The following is a 19998-nucleotide window of genomic DNA, read 5'->3' as shown; positions in this document are numbered from 1 at the left end:
GACCCCTACACTTATTTTTAAAAGTATATTATTTTATGTGTATGAGAGTTTTGCCTATGCATATACACATACACAATTGTGTTTATGTATCCATATACATGATACATACATACATACATACATACATACATACACACCACACCATACACACACACACATACACACACACACACCAAGTGCCTGCTTAGGTCCCGTGGAAGCCAGAAAAGCATTTTGGATCCCTTGGAGTTACAAATAGTTGTGAGCCACCATGTGGGTGCTGGGAATCAAACTATGCATTTTCTAGAAGAACAGCCAGTGCTGTAGACACTATAAGCCATCTCTCTAGCTGTCCTCTCTAATTTTTGAGACAGCATCTCTCACTGAGCCTGGAGCTCACCCATTTGACTATTCTAGCTGGCCAGCAAGTCCCAGGGAATATATTGTCTCTGCTTCTTCAGATATAAGCTACTATATCTGGTTTGTGTGTATGTGTATGGGTTGGGGGGGGGGTCTGGGGATCCAAACTCAGTTCCTCAAGCTTGCACAGCAAGCACTTATCAACAGCTAACTCCCCAGCTCCTGTTTTGTTCACTGTGGTTTTGTTGTTGTTGTTTTTCCCTGAAAGGATTGAAGAAATAGATCTTTTTTTTTTTTTTTTAAATTTATTTTGGGACAGGGTCTGATTGTGTAGCCCTGGCTAGCCTCAAACTCACAGAAGTCCACATGCCTCTGTTTCAGCAGTGCTGAGATTACAGGTGTGTGGCACCAAACCAAGCCTATATTTGTTTATAGAATGGCAAAATTTGTTTATATTTATTAGATACACATTTATTCTGTTTGGGGTTTGGTTGGTTGGTTGGTTGGTTGATTTTTGTTTTCTGTCACCCCCACATAAAATTTAGTGTCCTCCTTTCCCCCTTTTACTTTGCTAACCCATGGGTTCCAATTTGTACTGTCCATCTACATACTTCTGGATGTAGGGTTATCGACTGGACAGTGGTTTGTTGTGTCTTGGCTTTTTAGTTTAAGTTGTTTTTTAACTTTTTTGTTGTTGTTGTTTTTCGAGACAGGGTTTCTCTGTTGCTTTGGAGCCTGTCCTGGAACTCACTTTGTAGACCAGGCTGGCCTTGAACTCACAGAGATCCACCTGCCTCTGCCTCTCAAATGCTGGGACTAAAGGCATGTGCCACCAACACCCAGCTTGTTTTTAAACTTTTAAATTTCATTTTATGTGCATTGGTGGGTGTTTTGCCAGGACCTGTGTACCACTTAGATCCCCTGGAACTTGAGTTAATGACTGTTGTGAGCCAGCCAGTAGTCTTAACCACTGGTCCATCTCTCCAGTCCCTCGTACTGTTTTTGATTTTCAACTTTTTGTGCTGCTGGTAATCAAACTTAGTACCTGGTACATACTAAGCCTATGTTGTATACTTTACTTCTTTGTTATTTTAATCTAAATAATCAACAAATAGGTTTCTTTTTTTGAATTTGTGCAATCTTGATAATCTTGGTGAACTGGAAAATGCAATTAAAATTGTTTGACTATGAATCTAGGATTTAGAGATGGATTATTTTATGGAAAGTGGTTTTAGAGGGAGTTGGGGAGGGGCGAAGAAGTTCAAGATACACTGTGTGAAATCCTCAAAGAACTAATAAAAATGTTAAAACTTATTCTACTTTTAATTGGTGCAGGGTCTATTACTATGGCTAGTTTATATTGATTATAGCTTGCTGTTATACATTGATTTGATTTTCCTTCTTCTCAAGGACTCACCTGCCATTGGACCCAGAGGCCTTTTTGTGGGAGACCTTGTTACTCATCTTCAGGATTGCCCTGTTACTAACGTACAAGATTGGAATGAATGTTTAGATACCATTGCATATGAGCCCCAAATTGGTTACTGTATAACTGCATCAACGTTACAACAATTAAGCTTTCCAGTTAGAGGTGTGTGCATTTTCTCAATATAATATAATATTTCAAGTACCAGTCCCTTCCATTACTAACCTTGAGACCATGTCTATAGATTTATTTTGTTAAGTTGTTTTAAAGCACATAATTAAAATAAATAGGCCCAAACTAATAGATATTCTTCTTAGTATGTTGAGTATTTGTTTCCTATATTACATGTTGTTGAACTTCTAATTTCTTTTATAATATTATATTTGACTTTTAGAACTGAAATCACTTTTGTTTGGGCTGAGAGTATAAATCAAGTGACAGAAGATTTGCATTATATGCAAATTTACATATATGCATAATTTGCATAATATGTACAAGGACCCGAGTTCCATCTCTAGTACCACAAAAAATAATAATTTTTAAAAACATTCTTAATTTTTTTAATGTGTAAAATCATCTGGATGTGGTGGTGAATATCTTTAATCCCAGCACTTGGTAGACAGAAGCAAGAAGACCTCTGAATTCAAGGCCAACCTGTTCTACAGAGTGAGTTCCAGGATAGCTAAAGCTACAAAGAGAAACCCTGTCTCAAAAAAAAAACAAAAAAAAACAAAAAAAACCCAAAACAAAATCTACAAAAATGTGTAAAATCAGCATCCATGCTCAACAGTGTGTACTCTGGGTATGTAGCTCAGTAGTAGAGTGCCTGCCTGCCTGACTTTGCATGAGGCATAAGGTTCAAACCCCACTATAACTGAAATCAAAACCAAAAATCAAAACAATCAACCACTATAATTAATCAACCACATTTTAGTAAATAATCCACTGTAGTACGATATTTTTCACATGTGTAGACACATAAATGTACCTAAATCTAAGTCTAATTTTAAGCATTTTAAAAATTTTTGAGATCAAAATATACTTACATTTCTCCCTTCCCTTTACTCTCTCAAAACCCTCCTATATACCCTTCCCTACTCTCCTTCAAATTCATGGCCTCTTCTTCCTTTTTTTTTTTTTCCACTGCCATGCTTTATTTTTCCCGTGGCTTCTTTTATCATTCTTTTATCAAATGTTATTGAATACATGTATGTATATACATACATACATACATACATACATACATACATACATACATTCTTAAATATACCCTATTCAATCAATATAATGTTACCTGCATTTGAACAAGCAGTTGATGTGTTCTTCCTGGGGGAGATCATCTTGCCTGCTCCTAGCTATGTCTAATATTTTAAACTCAACAAGATGCAATTCTTGGCAGATGATTTCCCCCTTTGGTAGTGAATGAACACTGAGTTAAACTTATATATGCTATTATAGGAACAGATAAAGAACTAATAGCTAACAACCAAAGAAATAAGATTAGTGCATAAGCATTCTGTAATTACACAGACATGCAATACACTCAGTACATGTAAAAGTATCCCTTCATAGTTGAGTGGTGGCACCCACCTTTAATTACAACCCAGGACAGGCAGAAGCAGGTGGCTATCTCTACAAAAAAGAAAGAAAAATCTCTTCCTTTTTTTCACCAAAAACACCTAAGCAGAAGCATTTCTAGTAGCCATGTGTGAATGCTAATGTGTCAAAACTTATATGGGATAATGTTCTTTAGTGTGTTTTCTATAGCAGAAATTTGGGGAAGTTTGTCTTGAAATCCAAAGAGACATGGAAAATAGGTCTGTTGGCCTGTGCAGCAGTGAGAAGGCTGAAGCAAATTTCAGAGAACCCGATAAACTTATTTAACTCTTAAAAGGTCACCTCCCATTTTTTTTCAGATTTAATATTCCATATATTCATGAGCCTATTATTATAAAACATTTCCCTTATTTCTGCATTTATTTATTGTGTGCATGTATGGGGGGATTGCAATTGTGTGGAAATCAGAGGACAACTTGGTGAAGTTGTTTCTTTCCTTCCACTTTTCTGTGGGTTCTAGAGATGGAACTCAAGTCACTGGGCTTTTGTAGTTGGGTGACAAGCACTTTCAGTTACTGAGCTGTTTCATCAGCCCCTTTCCTATTTTTTAATACTTAGGGTTTTTTTCTAATGTTACAGTGTTATGCCTTCTAAATCTCAATTTATTGCAATACCACTTGTTTTAGAAATGTCATGTGTTTATTGAAATGGGGCAACTTATTTTCTCAAACTTTACCTAGTCTGTCTTGTTCAAATTTAGAGGCAAATTTTGATACAGGATTCTTTCTCTCACACTTCCCTCAGCTTCTCCTTCCCTCTCTCTCCTCCCTTCTCCCTGTTTGTCTGTCTCTTGTTGCTGTCTCGGGCCCTACATCTCTCACTCTTTTTCTCTCCCTCCCTTTAAAGTATTTCACAGGTAATGCTTGGTACTTTTTTGTATGACTTCAGGAGATGTCCAGATGTCTGGTGTTCTCTTGCTCACTAACATTAAGATTTTTTTAAGTGACCAATCTAATTCTTTAAGGTTGAAACATTTTCAGAGTCCCTTACTCACAAAAGTTCCTTTTTAGAAGTAAGCAGATAGGACCTTCACTATATACTTCGGAGAACATGGAGTTACTATCACAGAACCTAAAATTCACTCTAGCTTTGGCTTTATAGGTGGGTCAGTTTATAAGAACAACTAACAGGGAGTAAGTGAATGTTTCCTTGTTTATTTTTTATGGAGTAAGTGAAGGTTTGCTTGTTTATTTTTTAGACAGTCTCATATAATCCAAGTTGATCTTAAACTCAGTACTTAGTTGAAGATGTTCTGGCCCTTCTGCCTTCACCTCCTATGTGCTGGGATTATATGTATTTACCACCTTGGCTGGTATATAGGATGGCAGAGATCAGACCCAGGGTTCCACATGTGTTGTGGAATTTCCTGCCTACTTCTGTAGCTGCCTTGCCCCAAATGAACACTCAGAGATGTATATTAATTATAATACTGTTGGCCAGTAGTTTGGACTTCTTATTGGCTAGCTCTGTATTTTTAAACCATAACAACTATCTATGGGTTTCTACATGGTCTTGGCTTACCAGAGAATGCCTTGTGCATCCTCTTTTCCCAAGCTCACATTGTGACTCCTCTCTGCCTACACTCTGCAAGTATTTTTCTCCTCTGGTAGACCCACCTATCTTTCATGTCTGACCACTATCCACACAGTGTTTTATTCATCAACCAATAAGAGAACATGCACAGAATAACATCTCCCATCATCTCCACTTTTCTGTCTAAATGAAAAGAAATGTTTTAAATTTTAACATAGTCAAATTATATATAACAAAAAAGCTTCTATGTAAAAACTATAATTGCAATATTTTGTTCATTAACATTTGGCAAAATCATATCTTTGTGAGTCAAAAGTCTTATATGTAACTTATCTTTTATCAGAACTAATGAAAACATAACTACAATTATCTCCCTTCAAGTCCATCAAAGACCTCAGAAGGATAATATATAAACTCTAAAATTGACAGAAACATCTCCCTGCCTGGTCAGTCATCTAAAGTTCCTCTGTAATGTTGGAGCAACATTCAGTCCATAGGCCATATTGTGTCTGGCACACTTCTCATCAAAGTAGGAAATTTTAAACTGTCACACCTGTATTGGCAGTTTGTCAGTCATTTTACTATGTGTCTTGTAGAGTATCTGCCAGACTCTTCTGTGAAGCAGGAACCCATCTTGTTTTTGGCAAATTTAGCAGTCACTTTTATGTGGGTCCTGCATGTCCACCTTATAATGCACACAGTCAAACAGTCCAGGCAAGAACAGTTTCTTGCCCAAATGGCTATTTCTGCTATGTTGTAGGGCAAACTCCATAACGAGATTCTTCCATGGCCATCTTCCTCTCTCAAGTAATTGGTGTTGCCAGGAGCAGTTGTGTCTCAATGTCATGAAAAACCCTAAACTATTCTAAATGCCATATTCTGTAGGTCTTTGAAAGGTTTGAAAACTATCTGTCCATCTCAAATATACCTCTGTATACCTAGAAAACCTAATTAACATAACTATAAGTTTTGACTCTTATGACTATCTGTTGTTACGAGTATGTTTTTTCCTGCCGGCCTGGGCCCACTGCCACGCCAGCCCCAAATAACACACAGATGCAGTGTTTGATATAAAGCTGTTGGCCAGTTACTAGTTTCTTATCTGCTGACTCTGTCTTAAATATTAACCCATTTCTATTAATCTAAGTATTTCTACATGGTCTCATCTTACTGGAGAATGGGCTGGCATTCTACTCTCTCAGTCCACCATCTTGGATCTCCTCTTTACTCCTTCCTCTCTCCTCCTAGTCCCCTAGTCCTGCCTATCTTGCTTTCCTATTGGCCAACAGTGCTTTATTCATTAACCAATACGAGAAACATATTTACAGAATAACATCTTCCATCAACTATCATCTTATTTAATTAAACATTACATTTTTAAAAGATCTGTATAAACATAATACCTAAAAAAGAGGAGAGATGTACATATAACAAAGTTTATCTTAAATTTGTATTAATTACCCACAATCTGTATCAATGTAAAGTATTCATTTCTATATCATACATGTACTAGACAAACACTATACCAACTGAGCTATATTAATGTCAAGCCCCTGAGTGTAGCTTCTCATTTCAAGTTGGATCTTTTTAATATTATAAAATCAAACTATAGCCAGTAGCTGTCAAGGTATATACTGCATTATCAGTTGCTTCCAGATTTATATGTTTTATATATTTTTCTCTCTAAAAGCATAATTTTTAACAAATATACTTTTATGTAAATGGACTCTTATAAGCACTGTGTTTCTTTTTAGCATACAAACGACTAGATGGTTCTACTGAATGCTGTAACAATCACAGCCTCACAGATGTGTGCTTTTCCTACAGAAATAATTTCAATAAGCGTTTGGTAAGTTGTCCCCAAGGCAGTCTTACTTGTCTGATATAATTACTGAAATAAACAGGTAAAGCTAAAACAAAAGCCCTAAAACTTTCTTTATTCTATTTACTTTGTGTCATTTAATAAGATCTCTGTGTTTCAGATGTCACATTTACTCTAATAAATCTATAGTGGTATGATATCCACATAGCAAAAATGGGACATTAAAATTTAATTTATAGTATGTGCACATTAATAGCATTCCTTTCATATGAAGGTTATTCCTAATCTACGGGGTGACAAGAAAAACCTGGAGGAATGCAACCTAGATTTTTCTTGTTAATACATATTTTTTAATATTGACTAATACTGTATTTTTAGCATACGTGTCTACCTGCCCGGAAAGCAGTTGAAGCTACTCAAGTTTGTAGAACCAATAAAGACTGCAAAACCAGCTCAAGTTCAAGTTTTTGTATAGTACCATCATTGGAAACTCATACTCGATTAATAAAAGTGAAACATCCACCTCAAATTGATATGCTGTATGTAGGGCACCCACTGCATCTTCACTATACAGGTGGGTATTATTGGAGTAGACTCTTAAAAATAATTAAGATCAAATATATTCTCAGTTGCAAGAATTGAATACAAATCCTTGTTTTGATTCCATTTATTATAAATTTGATCCCTTATCAATTAAAATTTTATTAACTTATTATTAAGCATTAAGTAGAGTTAAAGTAAAAGAAAAATACTTACAGACTGTAGAAAATGACACTTCTTTTTTTCCCTATAATTTTTGACAAAGTCTGATATTTTACCATGAGTTCATAAAATGTATCCATACTCCCCAAAATAGTGGCAAAAGCTATTGTGATTACCAGAATACGTAGAAGTGTGTGACACATGAATGCTTTTGTCTTTTGAGACAAGGTTTCATATAGCCAGTACTGGCCTCAAACTCCCTATATAACTGAGGACAATGTTAACCTCTTGATCTTCCTGTTTTCTCTTCCTGAGTACTGGGGTTTTAGGAGATATACCACCACACCCTGTTTTATATGGCCCTGGGGATAAAATCCAGGGCTTCACACATGCTAGGCAAGGACTTCACCACCTGAGCTTTATCTCCAGCCCAACATGAATATAATTTTATCATAATCATTTCATAATGACAAGTTGATTGTACTAAATATGTAACTTCTCCATATGATTGAATATTATATAGTACAACTCATTATACAGGCTTTTATATGTTACTTTAAAAAGTAAATTGCTATACAATTTATCTACTTGAATATCTAGAGATGTGCAACCATCACTCCCTGAGTCTCCTCAACATCCCTTGTCCTTGGCAACCACCGATATACTTTGTTTCTATAAATGTACCTGTTCTATAAGTTTCATATGAATTGAATATTTTACAGCTGGCTAATTGCATATAGCATAATGTTTTCAACATTTATCCTTACTGACCATATTTCCTTTATCCAGTTATCAGTAAATGATATTTGCATTTTATGCTATTCTTGAAAAGGCTTTTCTTTGTGTTTTTTATATTTTTGTTTTTAATAAGACTCACTATGTAGCACTGGCTGGCCTAGAACTTGCTACATATACCAGGCACACCTTAAATTAATAGAGATCTTTCTTTCACTGCCTCCTGAGTGTGTGCCCCAACCACACACAACACTGCTTCATAGTTTTTGTCCTTTTTGGTTTTTTTTAGACTGGGTTTCTCTGTGTAGCCCTGGCTATCCTGGAACTCACTCTTTAGACCAGGCTTGCCTCAAACTTACAGAGATCTGCCTACCTCTGCCTCCCAAGTTCTGGGATTAAAGGTATGCAGCAGCCAGTGCAGTTTGCCTTATAGTTAGTTATATATTGAGAGACAACCTGCATCATTTTCCTTGTTTATTGGTTTGATATTAAGTGACTCCAGGTACCAGTATACTCTTAATAAATGATGAATTGGTTCTGATTCTGTGAGTTTTGCCTAATGACTATATGTATTTTATATGCTTTGGACCAAAACAGGGTTATTAATCCACAGACAGGGACTTTAAAGACCCCCTTGAGTTACTCTTTGTCTTAGCAATAAAGAAGCAACCAGTAAATAGCATAATACTTGGAACAAATGAAATTTTTAGAATATGCCTCTTTGAAAGGAAAAGAATGCTTTAAATATAACATACTTTCAAGTCCCAATTAATATTTGGTAGTCATAATTGGTATGTAGTCTGCTTTGTCTTAGCTGCACCAAAAAAGTATACATTGGGACATGCGTTTTTTTCATTCCACTATATTTAGTAGACGTTTATTAACTGCTTTTTTTCCCTCCTTCTTTCCCTCTTTCTTTCCTTTCTTCTTCTTTTTTTATTTTGTTTTGAGACAAAGTCTTGCCATATAAACATGGCTGGCCTGGAACTTGCTACTTAGACCACAAAGATCTTCCTGCCTCTGCTTCCCAAGTAATGGAATTAAGGCCCTGGCCTTGATTTCCTTATATATAAGGTATATAGCTTGCTCACACATGTGTAGGAATGTTTTGCTCATCCATTTTTATAGACTAGTGCAATTTTGACCATATGATAAATTTATACTGTTATTGCTTATCCACTGTGGATAATATTTATTATTACTTGTTTTTCATTTTTAGTGAGCATCACAAGTTTTATTCCACGTTTCAACTTTCTAAGCATAGATCTGCCAGTGATTGTGGAGACATTTGTCAAGTATCCTTTCTAGTTTGAAAAATACTTTAAAAGTGTGTTATTTGTAGCTTCATCATTTTTACCTTGAGTAGAGCATTACAAATAGAGAACTTATAATTTAATTGCTTACAACCAATAAAAAGACTTTAAAGATGAAAGAGATTAGGTTTTACATATGAGGGAAATGTTAGCAAAGAAAACTCGAGCAGGTACAAAAAAGGTTAAAATATGGAAAGGAGAATTGTGAGAAGAGCAGCGGATGGGCATCACAGCTCCTTGGCTACCAGGAAAGAAGTGTCTGAAGCTCCAAGAGAGGGTGGGCTCTCCTCACAGGAGCTTCCTGTCTCCACTGCTCTATCCTCAGTTTTCCTCAAGAATTCCAAGGAGTGTTCTGTCTGTGTGCCATGTACATGCAGTGCCCACAGAGGCCAGAAGAGGGTGTCAGAAGTGAGTTGCATGTGGTTGTGAACTGCCTTGTGGGTACTAGGAATAGAATCTAGGTCCTCTTCAAAAGCAAGCACTGCTCTGCTGAGACATTTCTCTAGCCCCCCCCCTCCCAAACATACAGTTTTGTAGAAATATACTGGAGATATATAAATATGCCTGTTAAAAAAAAGTGCAGAAATGAAGGGACCCATAATACAACTCAAGAGTTTCATTTATAAGAAGTTTATAAAGGATGAAACTTCCATTACTCGTGCGGTGATGAATTCTGCCTGGCTTGAGCTTTTTCTCCCAATTTTGAATCAGAGTCTTGCAATGTAGCCCTGGTTGTCCTGGAACTTACTCTGTAGACCAGGATGGCCTTGAACTCACAGAGATTTGCCTGCCTCTGCTTCTTGAGTGCTGAGATTAAAGGCATGTAACACCCACCACCTAGCCCAACTTGAGCTTATTAATAAATTCTGGACAGTGGTGGTGCACGTCTTTTATCCCAGCACTTGGGAGGCAAAGGCTGATGAATCTTTGTGAATTGGAGGTCAGCCTGATTTACAGAGCAAGTTCCAGGACAGTCAGCACTACACTGTGAGACCCTACCTAAAAAAAAAAATGGGGGACTGGAGAGATGACTCAGCATTTAAGAGCACTGACTGCTATCACAGAGGATCCAGGTTCCATTTCCAGCACCCACATACTGGTTTACCACCATCTATAACGCCAATTCTAGGGAATCAAAACACTTGTTCTGACCTCCATGGCCTTCTTTATGCATGTGGTAACATACATTTACACATGCACACATATACACATAAAATTTAAAACAATTTAAGTAATTTGGGGACTGGTATGTTGGTGCATGCTTGTAATCCTAACACTTAGGAGGCTGAGACTAGAACAACATTAGCCTATGCAGCAAGACCCAGTTTCAAGATTTAAAGAGATAATAATGTGGGAGCTGGCATTTTAGTTCAGTAGTAGAGCATTGCCTGTGTGCACAAGACCCTAAGATTGCAGCAATTTTTTCATTTATTTCTTAGCCCTTCACTTCTCTCCCTTTATTGTATCATTAAAGGATTACAAAAGCTTAATCTTCTTAGGAATGCATTATAGATTGTTTAGTTTGCCTTTGTTTTTCTATTCAAAGTTTTGACCTTTAAACAAATATTAACTGATTTATTTTAAATAGAGCTATAAGAAAGAGTGTTAGAGACATAAAGTAGAGAAGCCTACTGTAATCTAACCTCCCAGTCCAGTGTCTTCTGGCTTTTCAAAAGATGATTTCCACTTGCACCTCACAGCACTGCCTTAACTAATCTTTACCCAGGTATCTGATTTCTCTTTCCGGAGCTCTTGCTATTGTTAATGCAGTACCCTGCTTTGCCTTGGATGGTCAATGGATTTTAAATTCTTTCCTGGATGCTACCCTTACCTCAGTGATTGGAGACAATGATGTCAAAGATCTGATAGGATTTTTCATCTTGCTTGGTGGCAGTGTACTTTTGGCTGCCAACGTGACCCTGGGACTCTGGATGGTTACAGCACGGTAATATTTGTTCTCATCCAACAAAAAGCATCAAGTACAACTATGTGGGAGTATCTTTTGTCATTGAAATTCTTCCTAGGTATGAAGTATAAAGTGTTTCCTTAAAAAAATCTTGGCCAGCACCTTTGAGCTCTTCCTATATCTAGAGCATCCAAACTCTGTAGTGAAGAAGTAGTGGAAGAAATGAAAAAATAATTCTTGTCTACATCCTAGTTTTAAAGATTGAATGGGCAAATTTTGAATGTTTGTGGAACAATTTTTAAAGAAGTGAAAATCCACTCATGTAATACCATTTTGTGTGACTATATAGCATTTTGGAGTAGTAAAAGGGAAAGCAGAATCTAGTAGTAAAATTGTGTGTGTGTGTGCGTGTGCGTGTGCGTGTGTGTGTGTTACTAGAGTTTGAAACCAGGGCCTCACTTATACTATTTATGCTAAGCAAGCTTTCTACCCCTGAGCTTATCTCCTGTTCCAGGCAAAATTTATTGAAAAGTGCCATTAAGATGGTGTGGTGGTGCACACCTATAATTCCAGCACTTGCCTATGCATTTGGGAGGCTAGGCAAAAGGATCATGAATTCAGGGTCATCCATCTTTAACTACTTAGTGGGTTCTGGATCAGCAGTGTCTACATAGCAAGACCCTGTCTCAAACGTGTGTGTGTGTGTGTGTGTGTGTGTGTGTGTGTGTATGTGTGTGTGTGTGTGTGTGCATTCACACGCATGAACACACACACCACATTCATCACTAAAGATTTAAGGATACTGAATTTTGGTTAAATGGAAGATTGAGCAAGTGTTCTTGGTTTTATAATGTGTGTCTTTATCTTGTTTGGAAAGTATTTTAAAACTCAATGGTATATTATACCATACTGTGAATACCAAGGTCTGATTACAGTTAAACCAGTGAAATTCTATGAAAGTATCTGCTAACATGAAAGCAAAAACTCTCTGCAAGTGATACCAAGTAAAGAGGCAAAGTTGAAAGTAGATAAGGCCTGTGATGTGATAAGACAGTTTTGTATTCCCTTTTTCATAGAGAATCTCTACACCCTCACAACACACTAGCCTTGTTCTCTAGAGTATGCTGCAGGAAGGACCTCCCACAGCAGCATGTGAGCTCAGGCAGTTAGAGGTGAATTTGAGGACTAAGCCTAATCCTCTAACAGATCACAAAAGAACAGACACTGCAGCAAATCTCAGAACCACTTTCTAGAGTTTTGCAGCTTGGAACTTTTCCAGGGTAGACCTTTTCCTTTATGCTGCAACAGCATTCAACCCTGAGCCATACATACTCTGTCCTCACCAGCATCTAGTATGTTTCTCTCTGCCGGGGGATCAAACACCTAATCTTTGTTTTCTGTCTCCCCCTAAGCTACCTCTGTGAGCACATAAAAACTTAGTAGGATAGTGAGAAGGGCTGCACAAATGTGGATTTCCCAGAGCCTAGGAACAGACTCTTGAACCCTAAAGAACACCAGTTGGTCTTGTGGGTAGCAGTGGAACCCTGGGAAATCAGAGTCAGCCGTCCTGTGTGAAGCTGTTAGTCTTAGGGATGTCTGCACATACTGTTTCTTTCATGAAAAATACACATTTGATGAAACACACACACACATTAGAAGTAATAAAAGGCATTGATTCATTCATTTATAGCCAGATATATACCTCCTTCCTGAAGTAAGTTACTTCATGAGGTCACCTTTTTAAGAACATTAAGTATCTTAAATGCCTAAAACTTTTAAATCAATTTTTAAAAATTTTTTAGACTTTATTACAAATTTACCTTCATTCTCTAACAAGAATCATACACTGAATATCATTTTGAGATTTTATTAATGATGGGCCATTAGTTGCTAACAATACTAAAGGCATAGAAATTTAGTAATTTTTAGTTATTATCCCAGAAAATATGGCATTTGTTGTATTCTGTGGTCACTCAGGACCAAAATGTACTTGCATACTAAAAATGCACAGACCTTTTCAGGTAAAGCTTTGAGATTGCTGTAAAATACTCACATAATTAACTTGGTCACATGCATTAAGCAGTTTATTAATGAAAATGTATGTGTGTAAATTATCTTTTTCAATACCGAGGAAAACAATTATTGTTTGGTGTGGTACTTATAGAACCCAGCATCGATAGCCTCACACATGCTAGCAAGCACTCTACCACTAACCTACCCCATAGGCCATGAAAATATTTTAATAAGAGGAAACACTATCCACTAACTTCATTTTCTGAGTGAAAGCAACAACAAAACAAAACCTCACTTCAAATTAGCTGCTAACCACCTCTGTCAGCTAATCTGTAGGGTCAGGGTGTGGAAACTTCTCTCCTCCTGGAAATCCAGCAGATTTGTATACAAATGGCTTCATTGATTAAGAAAGGAGATGTTACATATTGTCTCTTCAGCTTCACTGTGGGCTCTTCTACTGTGAGTGTGCCATTCATACTCAGCTTTGTTTCCCAGCACAGTGCATGCGATATTAAAAGTGCTTAATGTACTTGAATGGATGATGGTTTGTGTTTATTTATCGATAGAAAAGCATGCTTCTATTTAAGTAAGATGTAAAAAGGATTGTTGAATATTTACTGTACATATATGTTAACATAAAAAACATTAGAAGGGGCTTATGTCCCTGGTGTATTATCATCTTTATGGAAAAAACCCATTTTGATTTCTGTAGAGCAATTAGAAAAATGAATTATATTGGAAAAATTATTTATGTTGGTGATTTGAAGTATCTCTGTGTTGTCACCTTGTTCAACAGTAAAACTTTATTCTCAGTGTTCCTATTCTGAATTGTTTACATTTTAAGGTTTTTATTTTGGTCATTTGTAATTATAAAGAATGTATATATTATTTTCAGCATCTCAGTTTGAAGAGACATGTAGTTAAACTTGACTTTTTGATAATCATTTCTAGGTCATCATGCTAACAGGAAATTGTAAACATATGCTTCATAGTGATGTGGCTCTCTGTCATCATTGTGTCCTTAGTATTTGAGCATCCACATACTAGTAGCACACAGATAATGTTTTCAATAACTCTTTTGAGTGAGCTGTAATTCCTTTCTAGGATTTAACTTGATGGTATAATAATTGTCAGAATTTGATGTTTAGCAATAAAAGAATACATGTTAAAGAGCATTTCATGTTCATCATCTGTGTCTTGTCATATTTTTTATACTTGATCCAAGCTAAAAGGCCAAGAAACAATTGACTTTTTTAGTGTACTTTTTTTGGTATAGAAATGTCCCCTTACTTAAAATAAGATCTTAATTGTTCTTAAATTCTTGATTCCAAAAGTGGCCTTCCATTTCCATTTATATAATTTGTATATGACAAGTACTACTAGTCTCATAAATCTTTTAAGGAAGGTGCCCATGTTTATTATTTTGGAACTATTTGCTTTTAGGAAAGGACAGCCACATTTCATTAATGGTGTGTGTGTGTGTGTGTGTGTGTGTGTGTGTGTGTGTGTGTGTGTCTGCCTGGTATGTGTTAATATTTTTTAAATTTTTTATTTTTTACATTCTATTATTATTGTTATTATTGTATTATATTATTACAAACATATGCATGTGGAGGGAGGCTGCATGTGCATGTAGGGACAAGAGGAGGACATCAGATGTCCTTCTGTATTCACCTTATTCTATGGAGGAAAAAGTCTCTCACAAAATCAGCAAGCTCCAGAGATTCTCCTGCCTGCACCTGCAAAAGCACTTGAGTTACAGCTGCGCATGGCAACACCCACTATTTAGTATGGGAGCCAGGGTCTGACCTTATGCTTGCAGAGAAAGCACTCCAATCTACAGAGCCATCTCTTCTGTTCATTGTTAGTGTTTGGCAGAATTCATCTTCAAGTTTCTATGTGCTTTTAGGAATTCTTGAAAGAAAACATTTGGTGCTGGCATCCATCTACAATCTCAGCACTTAGAAAGTGGAGACAGGAGAATCAGGAATTAGTTTGAGACATCTGAAAAAAAAAGGTGGGGAAGAAAGCAAAGAAAGAAAAAACCTAATGGGAGATCTTATTCTGTATATGTTTCTTTTACTGGTTGATGAATAAAACACTGATTGGCCAGGCAGGAAGACGGGTGGGGCTAGGAGATGAGGAGAATTCTGGGAAGTGGAGGCAGAAGTCAGCAGAGGAAAGAGTAAGAGGTCCAGACCCTTCTCTGGTAAGAAAGACCACGTGGGGATACTTAGATTAATAGAAATTTGTTAATAATTAATAGAGAACTAGCCAATAAGGACAAGCCATCGGCTGACAGTTTCATAATTAATATAGTGTCTATGTTCATTTGGGGCAAGGAGGCTGTGTAACTGGGCGGGAAATTCCATAACAAAATGGTGCCGGCAATGTGGGTTGTATGAACTTCACATAGAACCTGACAAAAGCTTAAAAGGGGATTTTAAAAACAAAAGAACAAGTCAGGCATTGGTGGTGCATGCCTTTAATTCCAGCACTCAAGAGGCAGAGGCAGGAGGGTCTCTGTGAGTTCGAAGCCAGCCTGGTCTACAGGGCGAGATCCAGGACAGGCTCCAAAACAATACAGATAAACCCTGCCTCGAAAAATAAAACAAACAAAAAAACAGAGACAAGCACAGTTTCCTGGTAGCAACAGGGTAAGCTGTTTGCCAGGTGTTCTTAGAGACAATCAGAGGCTCTTGTGCGGCTCCTGGATTCACTGTAAGTGGCAAAAACCACCACAAGGCTTTTTTACCAAACAAGTGATGTTTGGTAAAGACTCATATGGCTAGAAAAAAGTACGGATATGCAGTAAAGACAGATTTTGATGAAATAAAACCTCTAAAGGGTTTACAGTGTGTTTAAAAGTATACATAGGCTTGGGAGAGAAAAGAAATAGAGTATCTGTGTGTGGTGGCACATGCCTGTAATTACAGCACTCAGGAGGTAAAGGCAAGCACATCTCTGTGATTTCAAGGCCAGCCTAAAGTACAGAGTGAATTTCAGGACAGGCAAAAGTACACAGAGAAACCATGTCTCACAAAATAAAAAAAAAAAAATAAAAAATAAAAGTAAAAGAAATAGAGCAATAATAAATAAATAAACCATGTAGAGATGGAAAATATACAGTATGGATATGTATGGATAGTATATGCTATTGTGTTATCTTTGAATTTTTTTTTATTTCTAAGGAAGGAACAACAACTGCTAAAAGACATTTGATTATAAATGCCGCTGAATTAATCCAATGTATATATTTTGAAAATGCTTTGACTTCAAAATGTAAGTCTAAGGACAGGTTGCTTTGGAAAAAGTTTTTGTTCTTGTTTCCACAGAAAATGAAGAGCTATGGATTCCTTCCAGGCTAATATGATTTCAAAAAGCAATACTCCTGATGATCCAGGTGATCTTACATCCAAGACAGCTGAGTTGATGCAGCCTCACAGACCACTATAGCCAGAATTTGAGCAGGTTTCTGGGTTCTTCTCAGGACCCCCATGACAGTGCCCCCAAACAGCAGGAACTAGTTTGGAGAGAATGACTCCCCAAATCCCAAATATTGTTTATAAATGTTTGTTTTCATTTAAATTTGTTTGGTTATAAATGATCAAGTATCAAAACCTATCTCTAAAGAAACAGTGGGAGAATATGATATAGGAATGAATACTTTGTATTGGAGTGGATTTTCATTTATTGATACAAACATAAGTTCAATTTTGTGATATGTATACTTGTCTTGTTTAGGTATTGTGTTTATATAGCTCATTTTAAAATGTAATGTATAATTAAATACAGATTATGTATAGTCATGTATAATAGTCAAAACTTATAGATAAGTTAGTTATGTTTTCTAAATATATGGAGATATGTTTCAATTGGATAGGCATTCTTTAAACCTTTCAAAGACCTACAGAATATGGCATTTAGAATGGTTTAGGGTTTTTCATGACATTGAGACACAACTGCTCCTGGCAACACCAATTACTTGAGAGAGGAAGATGGCCATGGAAGAAACTCGTTATGGAGTTATGGAGAAATAGCCATTTGGGCAAGAAACTATTCTTGCCTGGACTGTTTGACTGTTTGCATTATAAGGTGAACATGCAGGACCTACATAAAAGTGACTGCTGAATTTGCCAAAAACAAGATGGGTTCCTGCTTCACGGAAGAGTCTGCCAGACATTCTAGAAAACGCATAGAAAAATGACTGACAAACTGCCAATACCAGTGGGACACACTATGGCCTATGGCCTGAAGATGGATGCTCCAACATTACAGAGGAACTTTGGAGGAACTTTAGATGACTGACCAGGCAGGGAGATGTTTCTGTCAATTCAAGAGTTTATATATTATCCTTCTGAGGTCTTTGATAGACTTGAAAGGAGATAATTATAGTTATGGTTTCATTAGTTATGATAAAAGATAAGTTACATATAAGACTTTAGACTCACAAGGATAGGATAGCTGATAGAATATTTTCTTTAAATCTTGCTAAATGGACTTTTGTAACTATAGTTCTTATTGTTATATATTTTACTATGTTAAAGTTAAAACCTTTCTTTTTATTAGACAGAAAAGAGGAAATGATGGAAGGTGTTATTATTTATATGTTTCTCTTGTTGGTTAATGAGTAAAACACTGGTAGGTCAGGCAGGAAGATAGGTGGGGCTAGGAAATGAGGAGAAATCTGGGAAGTGGAGGCAGAAGTCAGTTGCCATGAAGCAAATAAAGAGTAAAAGGTCCAGACCCCTCTGCAGTAAGATAAGAACACATGTTAATACTTAGATTAATAGAAATGGGTTAATAATTAATAGAGCCAGTAAGAAGCCCAAGCCACCGGCCAACTTTTCACAGTTAATATAGCATTTGTGTGTTCATTTGGGGCAAGATGGCTGTGAAACCAGGTGGGAAATTCTACAACAAAAACCAATTTAAGTAAAATATGTAATAATAGTCAGCTTACTGTTTTTTATCAGGATTCATTTTATTTGTGGGGATGAGGAACTTGGTATAGAATCCAAGGCCATCATGCATATTTAAGCAAGTACTCTAGTCCTGAACTCCATCCCTCACCCACCTCACACACCTGAACCTTCATTTTTACAAAGTCCTTGCAGCTTGGTCTCAAACTCACAGAGATCTGCCTGCCTCAGCCAACCATGTGCTGAGAAAAGGTGCATAGCAACATGTCCAGCAAGTCTATTATCTTTTCTAGGTCACTTAACTTTCCGACCTTATGTGTAGCATTCCTTTCTTACCTTTCAATCATTTTGTTTAATAAATTTAATGGATTTTTTTTAGGTTTCATGTATCACCAGACAGTTACAATGCAGATAACACTGTTTAATTTACAGAATAGGCATTGCTCCAGTACAGGCCACAAGGTTAGTAATAAGGAGTTTGTCTGCAAACTGTAGAATTGGAAGAAAATAGAATAATGAAATTTGGGGGACAAATTATTTTTGTAATGGGGAAAGTATTTTCATACTGAAAAGGGAAATACAAGTTCATTATAGAAAACAGGTTAATGAAATAGAGACTTATTTAAAAGGATATACATAAACTAGTAAGTTGACAATGTATTAATAAGTATTTTCCCATGTTATTAATATTCTAATATTACTTCAATGGCTATATAATACTGCTGTGTTAAATGTGACAAAAATAGCTATTTCCAATTTTGTACTTTTATAAGTGTCTTAGTTTGGGTTACTATTGCTATGATGAAACACTATGGCCAAAAGCAAGTTGGGGAGGAAAGGGTTTATTTGGCTTACACTTCATTATCACTCTTCATCATTGAAGGAAGTCAGGAGAGGAACTCAAACAGGTCAGGAACCTGGAGGGAGGAGCTGATGCAGAGGCCATGGAAGGTTGATGCTTATTGGCTTGCTTCCAGTGGCCTGCTCAGCCTGCTTTCTTATAGAACTAAGGACCACCACCCAAGAGATGGCACCACCCATAATGGATTGGGCACTTCTCCATCAATCATTAATTAAGAAACTGCTTCACTGGTTTGCCTATGGCCCTATCTTATGGAGGCATTTGCTTAAATGCATTTCCCTCTTCTGAGGTGACTCTACCGTTGTTCAGGTGACATAAAGTTAGCCAGCACAGTAAGTAAAGGCATTAGAAAAATACTTGAAATAGTTGTTTATGTCTATGGTTATATTAAATTTTGAAACTCAGGAAAATTCTAGATGAAACATTGGGTGTCTTGAAGTCTGAGCAGAGTTGTATGTATACACATTGTATTGTTGAATTTTTCTGTTAGACATATGCAAAATGGCATCTCTAATTTGTGTTTTTTTAGGAAAAACTCAATATTTTAAAATATGTTTATCTGTCAGTGTATTTTTTTTAACTATATCCTTTCCTCATTTTCATCGAAGGTTTGAGGGGATGCCTTGGTACTGTCCTGAAAGTTTTCTTTAAAATATTTTTTATAAAAAATGACTTTTTTCAAAGAGCCAGCTTTTTGGGAACATTAGCTCATATCTGTTATCTTAGTATGTGAGAAGCTGAAGCAAGAGAATCATCTAAAGTTCAAGGTCAGCCTGGACTATAGAGTGAGACCCTTTTTCAAAACACT

At 36.5% G+C, this 19998-nt stretch overlaps 1 protein-coding gene across 1 annotated transcript; it reads left to right on the top strand.

The window, feature by feature from the left end:
• Nucleotides 1-1749: 1749 nt before the first annotated feature.
• On the top strand, nt 1750-11730 carry LOC127218672 (membrane-bound transcription factor site-2 protease; the record flags this gene model as incomplete). Its single annotated transcript, XM_051179692.1, has 5 exons — nt 1750-1930; nt 6670-6764; nt 7116-7311; nt 9394-9469; nt 11214-11730. Coding segments are annotated over 5 exons (771 nt in total), but the record flags the coding sequence as incomplete, so codon positions are not given.
• Between the last annotated feature and the right edge of the window lie 8268 nt (nt 11731-19998).

The sequence above is a fragment of the Phodopus roborovskii genome, unplaced genomic scaffold (genome assembly GCF_943737965.1).
Source record: "Phodopus roborovskii unplaced genomic scaffold, PHOROB, whole genome shotgun sequence".
Lineage (NCBI taxonomy): Eukaryota > Metazoa > Chordata > Mammalia > Rodentia > Cricetidae > Phodopus > Phodopus roborovskii.
This window is presented reverse-complemented; position numbering and strand designations above follow the sequence as displayed.